The sequence below is a fragment of the Candoia aspera genome, chromosome 1 (assembly GCF_035149785.1).
Source record: "Candoia aspera isolate rCanAsp1 chromosome 1, rCanAsp1.hap2, whole genome shotgun sequence".
Lineage (NCBI taxonomy): Eukaryota > Metazoa > Chordata > Lepidosauria > Squamata > Boidae > Candoia > Candoia aspera.
The window spans coordinates 256085555-256102220 of NC_086153.1; the positions used below are offsets into that span (position 1 = coordinate 256085555).

Consider the following 16666-nt stretch of genomic DNA (forward strand, 5'->3'; position numbering starts at 1 on the left):
GCTGACAACCGTAACAAAGATCAAGGAACCCGTGAGTAATCCGGTTCCTTGGAACCTCTCTGGACAAGGAGAGGATGGGAGATCACCCACACGTGCTCCAGACGGCTGCTCTTCGCAAGACCACAGGATGGCAGTTTTCTGTGGCTTTGAGCACTGGGAGACAACGTGATCAGCCATCTTGCTCGTAACTGCAGTGGAGACTTTTAAAGGACACTAAGTTCACAAACCTCACTTTGTAATCACTTTCAGAAATTGGCTATTAACTATTCTAAAGCTATTAGAGATCTTTGGAATGACACATTTGAAAAGTCCTAATTGGATGAGTTTATCTTCAACTCAGAAAAGAAAAATTAATTACAAGCATAAGAACTTAAAGATTTAAAATAAATAGCAAAAAGCTATATAAGGATTTGATCTAAGAAAGTTTTCAACAGTTTAAGGGTCCAGATAAATTTGGAATATTGACTTTTACTATTAGATTTTGGAATTAACTATAAAAAAATAAACAACTTCTCATGGGAAACAGACTTATTTTGGTTATCCTGGCAATTGCAAGTCATAACAAAGATAAGTGATGATTTTAGAAAATGGACACTAGAGGGGACTAAAGATTTTAAGCAGAAGAAAAAAAATGCAAAGCCTAATGTCAGTTAATACTGGGACTTACTGAATGATACAAAACATTATAACATTGGAAATATTAAAGGAGATCTTTGGAAAACGGAGCCAGAAGTTAGTAACTACAATATCGATACTGTCAGTAATGATGTCTGCTTCTATGGATAGACTGTGTCTAAAAGATGTATGAAGAAATGACAAATGTGGAACAAATTTTATCTGATAAGTAAAGTAGAGAATGTGGAACTACAAATGACAGGCCAAGAGAATGATTTGGAAAAGGACGCTTTACTGGATATACAAAAGAAACTGGCTGAAGTTTTAAAAATTAAAAGGGAAATTCAAACAATAAAACAAGAGAATGACTTGGAAAATGTTTTCTTATTGGATTTAAAGACGAGGCTTCTTAAAGCCTTGAAGAAATCTGTGCAATGGGATAAAGAAGAATTTAAGAGAAATCAAATCATGGCACACATATTTTATTGAATTAGAGACTGTTAGAAGTAAAAGGAAGGAATATAAAGTTGGTTTATTTGTTCAAGGTTACAATAAGATTTTTTTTTTTTTTTGCAATAATCTGGCAACTCTTTATGGACTTGCTGCTGGCAGCAGGATTGAATAGTTGATGTTTTATGGATTTACTTATAGATAAGGGATGGGATATACGATGAAGAGATATCTGTTTAACCTTATAGGGGTGAAGAGTTATTAAATTTGTTTATACTTGTTGTGATGAAGGTTGGAAGTCACTTCTTTATATTTTTCTTTTTTCTTTATTATATTCTTTCTTCTCTTTTTCTTCTTTCTTCTTGCACATTTTATTCTTTCTTTCCATTCTATGCTCTTTCTCTAAGTTTAGTTTGTATTTCTTTTTACTATTGTAATTAAAATTCTTAATAAAAATTGTATATGAATAAAACTGAACAATAAATACGTATAAAGCTCTTGAGCATGAAGGATTCCCATTCAATCTATCCAGAAATAAACAGGCAGCAAAGAGAAGGGAGAACAGATAGTTCAGTTACACTCCAGCCTTTATGGGAACATAGTGTCAGAACTTTCCAGGTCCTCCTGTGGCAAAACAACCCAATATTATGGCATCTCCTTTTGCCTTTAACATTTGATGTAACTTCAAAATATGTTTTTGCTGTTAAATAAATATTACTCTAGCAGCATGGAATAATGCTGCCCTTTTTTAACTTCCAAGTTTATCATCTTTTCATTTCTTCTAATATCACAAGAAAAGCTACAAGTATTCTCTAATAAAAGTATTTGGAATGAAACTGAAAAATTGAGGAGAGTAAGAGGTATGGTTCAAAAACAATTGGATTATGCATATTTTTATTTTTTTTCCCTAATTTTATTATTATTCTCAGGCAATTATCCTGATAATTACAGTTATTATCTTCTCTATCTTAATCTTTGGGGTTGTCCTAACAGCCAGGAACCACGCTGAGACAAGGAATAGGTCTCTAGTGTTTATTTACTGCTACATAACAGAGAATCCTAACAAACTGAAGAAGAGTGGGAAAACCCAGACATATAAACCCCAAAGACTAAGGCGGGCCTGATCTGTGTCTCTTTGAATGGCCACCTAATTCCTCAGTACTACGCATGCGCTTTACAGCCTGGATGGGAGCCCCCTGCTCGCCATCCTCACTCATGACAGGGGTGCTGTTGTTATCGTTTTTCAGGGTCCTCACTCAACCAGGGATCATGCAGTTAGTAAAATGGAATCATAATACCAAGTCACAAATAAGACTTCATAGAAGATAATGAGGGATAGATAAAGAATGTGGTTTTATTTAATAAAGTACTAAATTCTTCCAAAAAGAAGATGTACAAAAATCCTAACAATGAAAACAATAGTGAGTTGTCAATCTTAAATCTACTATTAAGAATGTATGCTACTCTGATGTAATTCCTAAGTACAGGTAGGAATTAAACTCTTTTCTCTATCTGCACGTTGCTTGAAAAGTTTCATAATGTTATATAGCTTTTTATTGATATAAAAATGAGGAGATGACTTCTTGAAAATACTATTTTCATATAAATATAAGTGGCAAAAGTAAGTACTACACGCTTACAATAGCAATAACCTATTTATCTGGGTTAATAAGTACATCTTCATTTTTTAAAGTATTGCCTATTAACTCAGTATTCATAAATTTTTTAAAAAACATATACATTAAAGTATTTTTAATTATCTTATGAAACTAAAAATGCATAGTTTCTAAAAGTGCTACAGACTTAAAGAGTTGGTTCACATGACATGCTAATTCATAACATAGTTTGTTTGCTTCCAGGTGATCGAATTATTGCCAGTGTTTGTTCTGAATGGTTACATGATGCACTTGTTTTTACACTGCACTCACCTAGTTGATACAGCAAAGTTACCAATGCATGATGTGATAAGGGGTTTTGTTTATCAGCTAGCTTGTTACCAAGCCTGATGCCGATTAGGGCTGAGGGATAGTGACTGGGCCACAGTCACCCAGCTACCTACAGTGCCTGAAGGAAGCCTAGAATCTCGGTCTCTCCATTCCTAGTCCAGTACTACTACACCATGCTACCACTCTGGATGAACTTATTGTGTGAATCCTGCTATTGTGAATTTCGGCTGCCTTCTCCAGCCTGGGCATTCTCCACACTTACATACAGTACTTCGAATTCCAGAACTCTCAGCAATTACCAAGCTGTCTGAGTAATACCGGGAGTTAAAATGCATACATATGGAGGGTGCTCAATAAAAAATGTCTTATCCAATGGTGAACTCTGTTCAATGGCATCTTCCAATACAATTGATTCTTCTGCTACTTTCATATGCATATCCAAAATCTGCTCTAGGACACTAAGGGACCCTACAAAACTGACTGAGAATATAGAGAATAGGTGGCAGAAAAGAAAAATCCTATTTATTCAAGCAAAAATGAGCCCTAGATGTACATCAATAGATTTACAAAGCAAAACTATTCATGTTTAGTCAGATATAAGTTAATAGCACCCAGAACAACAGCTACATTCCACACCTGCAACAAAAGTATCAAACGTTTTCAGAATACTTGATCTGTTAAGAGAAATGGACTGAGAATAAGAGAATGAAATTTAGCAAAGATCAATACACGTGGGAAAAAATGCCAAGAAATGTACCTAGCGTGGCAATAGACTTGTGGAAAAGAAAAGATCATGGAATAATAGCTAATTGCAAACTGAATATACAGGTAGTCCTTGCTTATTGACCCTAACTGGGACTAGAATTTCCATTGGTAAGCAAAGCGGACGTTAGGTGAAACATCCTCTGACCACACTACTTAGTGACGGCAGTTCCAATATTCTCGCTTGCCATTGTTAGGCCAGGACCATGCCTTCCTTAGGCCAGGACCTCATACTTGTTCTGTGCTGCTGCACTCCCCTCCACTGCAACTCCCCCCACCCACCTATCTCCCCCCTGGTCAGCTAGGGGAGGCAGGGGGCTGCAGGGGTAGGCAGCAGCAAAATGCAGGGTGGCCAAAAGGGCACAGATAAAGGGAGACTTTAGCAGGGACTTAAAGTGCTCCCCAAATGGTTTTTGTATATTGCTGTTTCTGATATCAATTTTTTGCCCACTCATTCTCTTGCAAATCAATTGGCCAATTTTTCTAAAGCACAAGCTGACTAATTATGATATATGCTACTGAAGATGGATGTATCACCCTCTGATGCTGTGAGTGACACTGTAGGATCCTGTAGTGTTGCTATAAAAGTAATTATGGGAAAACACAATAGGTTTCTAGGTCTGTTTCAGAATTTGTTTCTATATATGTGAAAGTGTACTGTTGTTGTTCAGCCAATGTTTTAGGCTGGCCACGTGTTTATAAGCAGCTTCAGGCTTGTAAAACTCTAGTACTGAACGTTAATTATAGGTAATATCATTGGTGATATACGTTTTTATCTGTGATAAATATTTTACTGCTTTCTTTTCTATGTCTATCTTATATTCCTAGTTAGCAGTTTGGTCTTTTTTGATCAATTTAAATTTCATAGTTTTTATCGCTTGCAATTTGTTTTGTGATTATTCTGGGTTAAATTGGAGTTTTAGAAATACTTTATCACTCTTTTGGGTAAAGTTCCTATTTGAAAACCAGTTTAAAGAATTTTCAGGGGGAAAAAACAAGAGAAGACTAGTAAAAATATTTTAAATGAACAAAAATACTTCTGTTAAATAGCAACACCTGGACTAACCTCAAAAAAGGTAAGCCAGTTCAGATTGCAATGGTACTTCAATGGGAGAGGGTATTCTAGGATTCTAGGCTAGATGGGGAAATCAAAAGTGTTATTTCTTTTTTATTTAGATTTACATTTACTTTTTAAGAATATTTGTATGGCCACCCATTCAAAACACAACTCTGGGAAGCTCACAGCAATATTAAAACTACAAACCATAAAACCAAAATTAAAACCAAGACCTAAATATCCAGCACCTCAGTCATCTCCTAGGATGCCCCAACAGCCATCTATAGGTTCCCATCACTCTTCCCCAGTGCCTTGCTAAAGAGCCAGGTTTTAATGGCCTTCTGGAAGGCTAAAAGGACAGGGGCCTGCCAGATTACTGGGGGGAGGGTGTTCCACAAGGTCGGAGCAGTTATGGAAAAGGCACATTACATCCTATTTTTCCCTTGAAGCACAAGGCAACATGTAGAGTGCTACCACCACCTTCAGTTTTTCTCAACAACAATAACTCTGTGCAGTAGACTGAGCTAAGAGATAGGAGCTGACTCAACATTATCACTGAGTTTAGCTGATAGTAGACTTGAACTGAGATCTCCCTGGTCCTAGTCTAATATCTCAGCCACTACACCATATTGGCAAGAGCACACTACTTTCATACTGTTGTTAAGAAAATGTCATGGACCAGAATTCAAGATTGACTCAAAGTCAGCCTAGACTTTATCTTAAAATGTTTTCAGCCATGTTGACAAGAAGAAAATTTTCTATCTATCAAATTTGTCACTGTCCATCTCCTCCCACCGGAGGGACTCTTGACAACTTTATGGCATTAAATAATCAAGCTTCAAAGAAACAGAAGCCAAGTAGGATACCAAAATTGATCAAATTGTCTCCAGAGTTGGTCTTCAATGAACTTAAGCATTCCTTTCCATGATAAGGGGAAGACTGGAATGACAAATAGTGCAGTATGCTCAATTAGCTGTATTTTCCTATTCTTGCATTAATTCTACTATTGCTTAACATAAACAGTAGTTTAAGTGGCATATATGTTACTTTCATTTAACTAGTTTAATGTTTTTGTTCTATTTGGTGTAGCAGGAAACTGAAAATCTGAATCACACTGTATAAACCAATATTCAAATATTTATAAAGTTGGCCAGTACCAGGAAGAGTATATAACTATTGATATCTATCACTACTTCTGGGACCGGTGTCTCATTCAAAGGTCTTAGATTACTTTCTTATGACTACTTTTGCATATATATATATATATATATATATATATATATATATATATATATGCAAAGCCTAATGCTTTAACACAGAAAGAAAGTGTACACAAAGTCATTTACAAGCTGAGTCACCCTAAAGCACTGCATATTAAAATATAGGATTATAAACAAGCTCTTGAAATACTGTAATTTGTTATGTGGTACAACGTGATAGCAGCAAACCAACTTAGTACCACAGAAAATGAGATCTGGTTCTTAGACCAAATGCTTTACAATACGCTTCTTGGTAAAAGCTGTACATACTCCTTCAGTAAAAATGTACACAGGAAGTAAGCTGTGGGGAGTGAAAAAGATGCCATGAAAAAGAATGTCTGCTGAAATTAAGCTACAAAGATCACTGCAAATTACAAAATTCTATAATAAAGAGGATGCAATTGTTCAGAGATCTCATGCATTGATTCTTTACACTCAGTGCTATAGAAGCAAACAGCATAGCAATTCAACATAATTAACACAAAAGCTCCTCCCACCTTCCTCCTAGGCTTCCAAAAATGTTGAATATTTTGTCAGTTGATTTAGTCTGAAGCTTCCAGTTTTCACGAATATTAAAAGCAATTTTAGCAAAAAAAAAAAAAAAAGTGTTTCCCAAATGATACAAGCAGCAATCTCCTTCTAATTCTCTGAAGATGGTTGCTTCTTCTGCTGCATTTTGTACAGAAAAAGAAAAAGAAAAATCTTCATGTAATTTAGTATCACATGAGGTTTGGTCCCAAGATGAACCAAACATTCTGTTAGCATCAACACTGGAACTGAAATAAAGGTTACATGATTTCAGTATAAGTAACTCATTGTACAGGCTCTACATGTTAAGGCCAATGTTGCCAGTCCTTTTTCAGCACCAGCATGTCTACACATCATCACTTATTTTGCAGATTCCCTGCACTTATTTAGTTCTCCCATTACATTACAGATGTATCACCACAGAAAAAAGAAGAAATATTCTGCTAGAAGACCTCCCCCTCCATCCCTTTGACTTCAGATGAGGGAGAGGTATCATTCTAAGTATGATACAAAACATTTATACAACTATAGCACCTTATATTGACAAAGTTCACGGATACACTAGTATAGAACTCTTTAATGAACTAAGAAACCTTAAAATGCAAAAAAAAGAATCCTTAGATAATATAGCATATTTTACGCTGTTTTCAGGAATTAAATTTCTTCAAATTTACTGCAACAGGAACGTCACTGAAAATAAATCGAACCAAAATGGGAATGTGACTCATTCTTACAACACACTTCAAAGAATACTATTCAAAAAGGAACTGGGAAGTGGGAAATATTCTAAAGCAATGGAAAACTACATAAGAGCTAACTAGAAACTCATTATTTACATTAAGTAACAGGTAGTTTTCCTACAGGTAAAATCAAGAATGGGGTAAGATTCAAAATATTTTCATAGACAGATGCTCTTTCATCATCCAAGCAATCCATTAAGCTTTCGGGTCATTCTTTTTTTTAAAAAAGTAAATATATTGTCAAAGTCATTAACAGTTGCTCAAAAGTTATACTGAAATTATTTTAAGACTTATGTGGCAGCTATACTTCCTGCCATCCTCTCCTTGATTTTTATCCTGCTGTTGATCTTTCAGGTTCAAATGTCTGAATGTTGTCAGGAACTAAGTGCAATAACAAATGGGTCTCATTGCCATTGTAAATTTGGGGTATTTACAGCAATGAGTTTATATAAACTTTTCCTGAAAGGCTCTATCTCCTCCATCAATACACAGAAAGTGTCATCAAAAGTTGGTTCATTAAAAATTCTGTAGCATTTACAAAATTGCTACAGCCATCAGTGACTTTCAAACTTATATTTATGTGGCTTTCTACAATACTATTTGCTATTTCATTCTGTGTACATCAATGCCACATGAACGTTGCTGAACATACCACTTCATAACTACTTCAAGTTATGTTTCCTATTTTCACTTGTTTCCTCACTAGCATCCATACTATACTGCAATACATACTTCTTCAGCTTTTCTGTTGTGTTCTGAATATCTGATGTAGTTTGCTTCTGACAAACCATGTTCTTGACATGTTCCTGACAAACATATGCAATGGGAACTTCTAATTTTTCAAGCAAATCTAAGATTTTATGCTCAAAATTACTTTTTTTCTTCTTCTTACCTTTCAGGCCTTTCAAGCCATAAAAGAACTGCAGACACCAACAGTTTGAGATCTTCTCCTTTCCACCTTTGAAACCAACTGTGGCAGGACGGACTATCCTGAAATTGTAGGCACCCTTTAAGTGCTTTCCTTCCCCTTTAAGCCTAACACACCTCAGCATAAGGAGGGCTGGGAGATGGTTAAAAGCATCTCCTAAAAGGTTTGGAATAGCTGGGGGTGTACTGTAGTAGTATAGGAGAAGCAGAAGAAAGCGAGGGTGAGAGCAGCAGTCAAGGTTTCTGACAAAGGTAGAGAAGGAGTGAGTGAGACTTTGTCCATTTAAAGGAGAACTGGGTTCTAAAGGTAGTAGAATTGTTAGTAGCATTTCATAGTTATAGAAATAGTATAGTGATAGAACTTAGTGACCTACATGTATTAGTTATAATAGACAGTTTAGAGTAGTAGTAGTGATAGCAATATAGGTTAGTTGGAAAGAATTGTATTAGTTGGTCACCTAGGTAGAGAAAAAGCCCTTTTATACTATAACTAGTGATTTTATAGGTAAAAGAACCCCACCTACATAAAAGGGGTGAACAAAAGGTCTTCGTGTGCAGTGTCTCTCATTTGGGAACATCTTGGTGAGTCTGAATAAACAACCCTTGGGTATCAAATGAACCTGTGACACCAACATTCTGAGATTCCACATTCTCCATCTTCAGAATTGCTAAATTTACATTTTTCCTGCCACTTAAGACACCAACAACACACACCAGTATCATGTGCCAGGATGGCCAACAGAATGAGATACATTACATGCACAGAAGAAAAAAAACCCACTAACATGTGGAGACATAACCAGTGTCTTAACTGCTTCAGAAACCAGACTTTGGCCACTGTTTGGTTGGGTACATACTATGCTATAAACAGCAACAGAGAAATGTTATCAGCTAGCATATTGCATGACTGTTACAGTGAAACTATACAGTACTCTGAATATATAACACAAACTAATTTAAGCACACAGAACTGTAATTTAAACTTTAAAAAATGCCATTCAAACTTATGCAACAATGTCTCTAATCAAAAGACTGAATGCATATCACAAAATAGTTACATTTTTTACAAAGGAAAACCTAACCTAAACATATGATTGTTTATCCTGGAAGTCAAAAAGATTTCCCATTCTAAAACACCTGAAAGGGTCACATATTTAGGCAAAAATATTATCTGAGCATACATTTGTATTTCCACTTTTTAGTCTGCTAAGAAGCTTGAAAGCATGAAGTGGACTAGAATACTACTTCAATGAATTATGTAAGTGATTACTTAGTTAAAATAATAAAAATACACAACTCCTATTACAATATACATTTTTTCAAATCCACCATAAAAATGTAAACAATTATCAGTACAAAGGTAAGTGAATCAGATAAAAGAACTAAAACCAACTTACCAAAGGCAGAAACATGATCATAAGAAAAAATAATGGTAAAACAATGGTAAAACAGCTTGGGAAAACTATTTGCAATCTTATTATGTTGCAATGATGGCAACAAAAATATCTATTTTACCAATGTAGACTGCTGTAATCATAATAGATTCTGAGCAGCATACATACGTATTAATGGCAACTGAATTAAAAACAATACATAAAAATATCCAAAATAGTTTTTCAGGTAAGATTAATTTGAGTTTCACTCTAAGAGGTTATAGCAATGCTTCCTTCAAACAAGTATGTAGACAGGATGTTGTGAGATACACCCCATATAATTTAGATACTTACGTTTTAATGGTACTTTTGCTGACAATAAGGCAGATCTTAGCAGAAAACTGTCCCAGATAATCAGCATTTCTCTACTAGGGATTCGGATTTCTCTTCTAGCAGGATATTGTGATATGCTCATTTATATTTTAATTATTATTAGACATGAAAGGGCTTGGCCAGTATTAGAACTACGTATTCATTTTCTCTTTGGAAAGAAGGCTGTGCAGTATGTTATAACTAAATAATTTCTGAATGATTAGATATAAATTTTCCTTTGATTCTTTTCAAACTTATTTCCAACTTGGATACAGGACAATGGTTACTGCGATAGATTTGATTCATGACATCTGTTCTGAGATTCCCTACAAAATTTTCTCAGGTGATCTTGATGGGTCTTTTTAGAAGTTTTCATATGATAACCATATCTAACTTTATAGGTAAACCACATTTCTTAACAGTTACTGGATACTGCTCAAAATTCATGTTAAGATTGCCTCCTCTAAATATTGCTTCATTAAAAATTGGCATATATACAACTATGTATTTCACTTGTAACAAAATATTACAGATTAAAAAAACAGTACAATAGGAAAGTCAAATGTATGTCACAGAATAGAATGTTTCATCTATATTATAATCTTTTATATTTTCAAAAATGTGTGTCTACTTTGAGAATAAATTCCAACTTACCTGTCCTTTTTGAGGTGCTAAAAATTCAACAACTTCTTCAACCATAACTGGATTATGTAATTGTTGACTATCTTCACTGTTTATTCCATCTTGTAAGTTTTCATCAATACTGAAATGCAATTTTTCTTCAGCTTCACATGTACTTGCTAATGAAGAATGTATGTATTTTACTGACATACCTAAGCAATTTGGGCTAGAATGAATTAAAGTATGCAAAGTAAATTGATTGCAGATTTTTTGTAAATATGGAAGCCAATGCATGTTGGAGATAGTTGCTTGAAGGACAGGGCATAAATACTAGTAAAAAATTAGTACATATATCAATCTGAAAAAAAGCAACAGAAATCAAAATTAGTTTATACAATATGGTCAATAGGAAAGAAGAACCGTAATGAAATTGCCATGGAAAGCTTTTGCTGCTAGCTAGTATTACATGGGGCTATTTAACTACTGCCACTTGCTACTGCTAATCCTTCTAAGTATTTCAAAAGTTTAAGTTTGCATTTGTTAAAAAAGAGCACATTGAAAATAATTTATCAGAATCAAATAATTACATTCACAATTCTAAAGACAGTTAAGAATCCTTAAGTATAGTATGCCAGCTAATTATGGATACTTTATGGTTTATAGAATTGTAGAATTCTCTCCTTGGGGAGCTCTAGATCTCATGCAGCTTTTGAAAACTTCTTTACTCCACAAGGTATTCTATTAGCAATGTCTGTTCTTATAAATGTACTGATATTCTTCCCTCAGCTTGTTTTTTTAATAGATTTATCACTATTTTTTATGTGCATTATTTATTTTTATCATTTATAACCCACTTCCTACCCACAAGACACTCAAACGTGGTTAACAATAAAACAGTTTCAGAAAAGTAGTTCAAACCATTATTAAAATTACCCCAACTTTAAAATGCTGGCTGAAAAGAAAAGTCTTGACTCCTTGCCTAAAAATGAAAAATCAGAGAGCTGAGTACAAGCTGACTTGCTTTAAAAACAAGTGCTATTGCAAGCTATGAATGGAAGTAGATGAGGAGAACCAACAATTATCTAGTCCATATACTATTCTACTGATTAAGCAGCCATATAGTCATGGAACATAGACAAGAACATAACAGCAGCCTCCATCTAATTCTCTTGCAACATATAGTCAAAGGAATTACTAATAGTGCAGTCAATATTTATTAATGCAATAGTCACTGATAAAAAAAAATATGAAGGAAAAAGCTAATTCCCTTGTAAAATAACCCAAATTGATGGTTACCACTATCACCTTCTGATTAAAAAAATTCCATATTTAATCTGTCTGGAATATTCCTCCATTGAGCTTCAACGGATAACCCAAGAAAAACTTCTCCCTATTTTTCCAAACTAAACATAATTTAATAGATCATTATCATGCCTCCTCTCACTTTGTCTTAAATGCATTTAACTGATGGAATGTGGCTTGTAATTTCCCCATCAATGAGGCAGATTTTATTTAGCCTCAAGAGCATGCAAACATTACAAGAGTAGGAATAATCAAAGCCTTTTTATGTATCTACAATAAAGCAAATTCCAGCTGCAATAGAAATTTTAAGCAAATAAGAGTATTTATGTAAACGTGCAACCTGTGCCATCCTAACATTCATGAAAAGAACAGGAATAATTAAATAGAAGCAATTGTAAGGGACCCATAAATAGTCTTTTTGCTTTTCAGGAATTCATTTTAAATGTTGTCCTGTTATGTGGTCATAAAATGCATGCCAAGTGAAAGGATGCTGAAAATATATTTGGAAAGAGTCAATTGTTGACAAAGGGAGAAGAGAAAAAAAGCTTTTTGACTAAATTAAGTCATTTGAGATGAGTTTGTTCACTGTTACAACTGTTGTTTCAACTGCTTTTAACCAATAAAATGCACAAGTCTCACAATCGTTCAAGTCCAGAGTGACTGCCAATTGCCTCATTCCGCCCATAATTAATAACTGTGCTTCTTTCTTTGACACATTATTAGTGTTGAAAAGGGATCCAATGCTTGGGGTTAAAACCGTCTGGGGATTATCATTTATTAACCTATATCGCCATTATTTTTTCAAGGGACTTTTACTTTGGCAGGTGCTTTTAAGATGCTCAACAAAAACAACACTTTCTCGTAAATGCAGAAAAGATATAGCCGACGTTATCCACTGGAGACCAGGGAAGGAACAGGTGAGAGAATACCATCATCGCCATTTCCTTTACAATTAGGACTCCCAAGGAAAGGATACTTTATTGTGGGATTAGAAATGTATGCATCCATGTGGGATTAGAAATGTATGCAAAACACCACGAACCTTTTCTCCTCAAACGCTTACTTGTCTCACCCGTCCCAGGTTTTAGGGAGACTTCATTCTAAGGCGGTCCTCACGGCGTTGGATGACGCTTCCGCCTCTTAGGTTCTTCGTTACAGCTGGCGGAGGCAGGTGGGCTGCCAAAAGGCTTCCTCCCTGCAACAAAACCTCGCCGCTTTCAGTTCCACTTTCCCAAAGAGCAACAAACCAAATAAAATATTGTGCATTTATTTGTTTGGTGAAAGAAACCAACGCTTATGGTACGAGGCATCATTCTTTTCTGACCCCTCTCTCCACATGTATTTGAATATTGCTAGTTCCAGACGGAAATACAACACACCTACTTTAATTTCTCACAGGTTCTGAATTACAATTAGCCACGCACTCTTATATTGACAAAAACTCCATAAATTCGGCAGAACTGACTTTCGAATTAACAGGTATTTAATAGGGATCCACACGTTCAGCGTTTGTTAGATTTCCCTACTCTCTTCCCTCATGCCATTAACACCCTTCATTTTTGCGTAAGCATCTCTTATTTTTATCTTAGATGTTCCCATATCATAGTTTGTCAACCCAAATCAATATGTGAAAGAATGATCACAAGCAGAGAGATAGCACATATTTTATTAGTCCTCAATGTCCCTGAAACATAATAAAGTAGTAATTTATTCTACACTGGGTGTCCTGGGGGAAGGGGCACATTAAGTAGAAAAAAATTTTTTAGATCGACATTCATGACTGCTTGTAAGTATGCTATTTTTTTCCAAGGATAAAAACAAAAGCCACCAAACCTTCCTCTCTCTCTCTCTCTAAATGACCATTCCTATAGATAGATCATACTGCGACAATCTCCTGTTTGGGGCCCTCACCATCACTCTATCATGCACAAAAACAGTTGTAATGAGTAAAACAGTCAACCTATAGATTCGCTCATCAAGCCTCAATTTCACGAACGTACAATTAAGCCTAAGTATGTTATCCAAGTTTTATATGCTCTAATCCCTCTGGCGACTGCCAGTTGACGAATAAATAATCTGTAATGATGGTATGTTTATTTTAATTTTATGTTTATTAAAAAGCTCTTGTTATAAATCCATTCACCAACTGCCCCCCAGCTATTTATATGCAAATAGCTACTATTCTCCCACTTCGCACTAATGTACTTACACACTATCATTTCCTCCCCCACTTACTATTAACTATTTCAGAGCGACAGCCGTTATTCGAGATATCCGAGGTGTGGTATGTATTTGTACTAGACGAATACCCCGCCCATAGTAAACTAAATGCGGGGAAGGGCGTTATGTGCTAAAAAGCAGAGAGTAAAGGGTTAATGCACACAACGCAGTCACAAGCTCCCCCGCTGCTTTCCTTCCTTTCTTTTTCTAATAAATGTACCCTTCAGACTGAGCCACGTGTCTGTCATATAACACATACTTTAGATTCCAGTGCTCTCGCAGAGGCCTTGGAATCGTACAGCTTCAAGTGTATCGCTTTCAAATTAAAACGCACGCAATGCATCATCAAGCCTATACGTGCTTCAACTCAGAAACTTCCCAAATAGTAGAGGAAACGCCCGCCCTTCAGCACCCTTACGGGCAACCACTTCACTCCGTAGAGAAATTGCTTAAAGCCACCTACACCTTAAAGAGACATGCAGCGTAAGAATTCAGTGTGGGTTGGGCCGCAATCCAATAAAAACTAATTCCCACGAAAGTCAGACAGTACTTTTGAGTCACTATAATTAGGCTTCTGGAGTAAACTATGCCGCTTGAACAAATTAAACAAGATTGGCCTTTGCTTCTGAGCTACACGCAAGTCCATATCCTATGTGACCTGTCCACTCAATGAAAGGATAGAACGATTACATTGAAACGACAGCAAATAAATAAATAAACCTAAGAGTTGTTTCATTCAACTTTTTCATTTAATCCATTCCGAAAAAAAATCACCTTCTTCAGCACGTTCTTTATTAATCCTTGTAAAGTAAGCCTACCCCTGGTTCCTTGCGCAAAAAAAGAAAAAAAAAATCTAAAGCGACCCATCCCTGCTTCGAAAGCACAATTCTACTCCTCTCTTCTTCCCTCCACGCTTCCCCTCATTCAAGACTCTAATTTCCCCGCACCATCCATAGAGACAAGCAGCCTAGCTTTCCCTCTCCTCGAAAGACGGCTCAAGCACGTTTAGGGTGTAAGGAAAGACGGGTCCTCGTTTAGACCAAAATTCATACTCAGTCCCGTCAAGAGCGTGGAGGCAACTCTGACGTTTCTCAGTCCTAAACCAATCAGAAGTGACCGACCTACAAACCGCTGGTGTTTGAATTTGGTGGCTTGCTGAACCAAGGAAGCTGAGCGGCGGCGACGCCTTAGCAAGCTGTGCGGGCTGGCAGTCGGTAGAGAGGAGCCTGATGTTTGGGTGAGTAGTTGTATATATGTTTACGAAAGAGTGAAGTCTGATAAGCCTAAATGAGCCCGATGCTACTTTCTCTCTCTCTCTGTATGTGTGTGTATAATGGATCAGCTCGGATACCTTTAAAAGGGAAGCTGTTGCTAAAGTAGGGAGGGATATAATGAGCTCTCGGTAACTACCGGTCGGGCCATGTTTTCTTAACCGTATTAGCAAGCGATCGTGGTGTCTGGCAGTAATTCCTATTAAAATAATAATAAAAAAATACTGCGTATCTACGTGGATTGAGGCCGGAACTCTACGCATGCTTAACCCGAGAATTAATACCGTTCAGCTTACTTCTAAGTACACAGGCGGGAAATTGCACCTATCGAATATAATGGGACTTTCGTCTTGAGTGTACAGGCATAGGGTAGAAAAATAGCAAAATATTTTGGTAGTAAAATATCTTCAAGTGAATAGCAAGGAACCCTGTCTTACTTTCAAGATTTAAAACATACAAAACTGCAGGGACTTTACAGGCTGTCGCCAAGAGTCAACTCGAAGGCGTTGTTGCCTAGAAGCTCAGGCACCCCGAGTTTGGCGTGGAGCTAATAAAAACTTGGTCTCTGAATTTGGGGGAGAGACTAACTTTGCAAAGTGGATTTTTGCCTACCTGAAAACACGAATCACGCAGCAATTCAGGCAAAAACAAACAGCATTTATTAAGCGGGGGTCAAGTCCTTTTATAGGGTACAGAGACAAATGATACATACATTTGATATATGCTATGTCATAAAGCAAGTAGTCAAACAATAAAAGACATTGATTACATGTAAGAATTTGAACAATGGGAAACATTGATTCTAGATAACATTCCACAAGTGGCAAATTTATGGGTTATGTCACTCCCTTTCCCAGCCAGGTTTGTATCATCATAAAAGTTGCAAGTGTATTCAAGGACTTTCAGAATATGCTCTCTATTGTTTAGTTGCTGAATAGGCTAGTTTTTGTACGTAAAAGAAAGGGTTTTGGATAAAAGAAAAACATGGTTCCATGAACTTGAAAAGAAGGCATGGATGCCATGCTTAAATGCTAATACCACCTTTATTAAAAAGCTAATAAGGAAGCCTAAAAATTCCAGGTAACAGCATCCACCTCCCAAATTATGATGTTTTAAAATTGTATGTTGTTTGTGCAATTGCGTAGTTACTGCAAAACAAAAAGATTGACTGTAGCAAAGTGGAATCTGAAAGAAGTGACCTCAGAAACTATTCTGTTACAGAC

The 16666-nt window shown here is 36.0% G+C and overlaps 1 protein-coding gene across 1 annotated transcript in view; it reads right to left on the bottom strand.

Annotated features, from left to right (window-relative positions):
- The window catches only part of METTL15 (methyltransferase 15, mitochondrial 12S rRNA N4-cytidine), a 100295-nt gene extending 87163 nt beyond the window's left edge, over nt 1–13132 (bottom strand). The window contains exons 1-2 of the mRNA XM_063289543.1: nt 12995–13132; nt 10684–11008 (exon numbers count right to left, since the gene is read on the bottom strand). Of these exons, the coding sequence (XP_063145613.1) occupies nt 10684–10944 (261 nt within the window). The 5' untranslated portion in view covers nt 10945–11008; nt 12995–13132. The remainder of the gene's footprint in view (nt 1–10683; nt 11009–12994) is intronic.
- Between the last annotated feature and the right edge of the window lie 3534 nt (nt 13133–16666).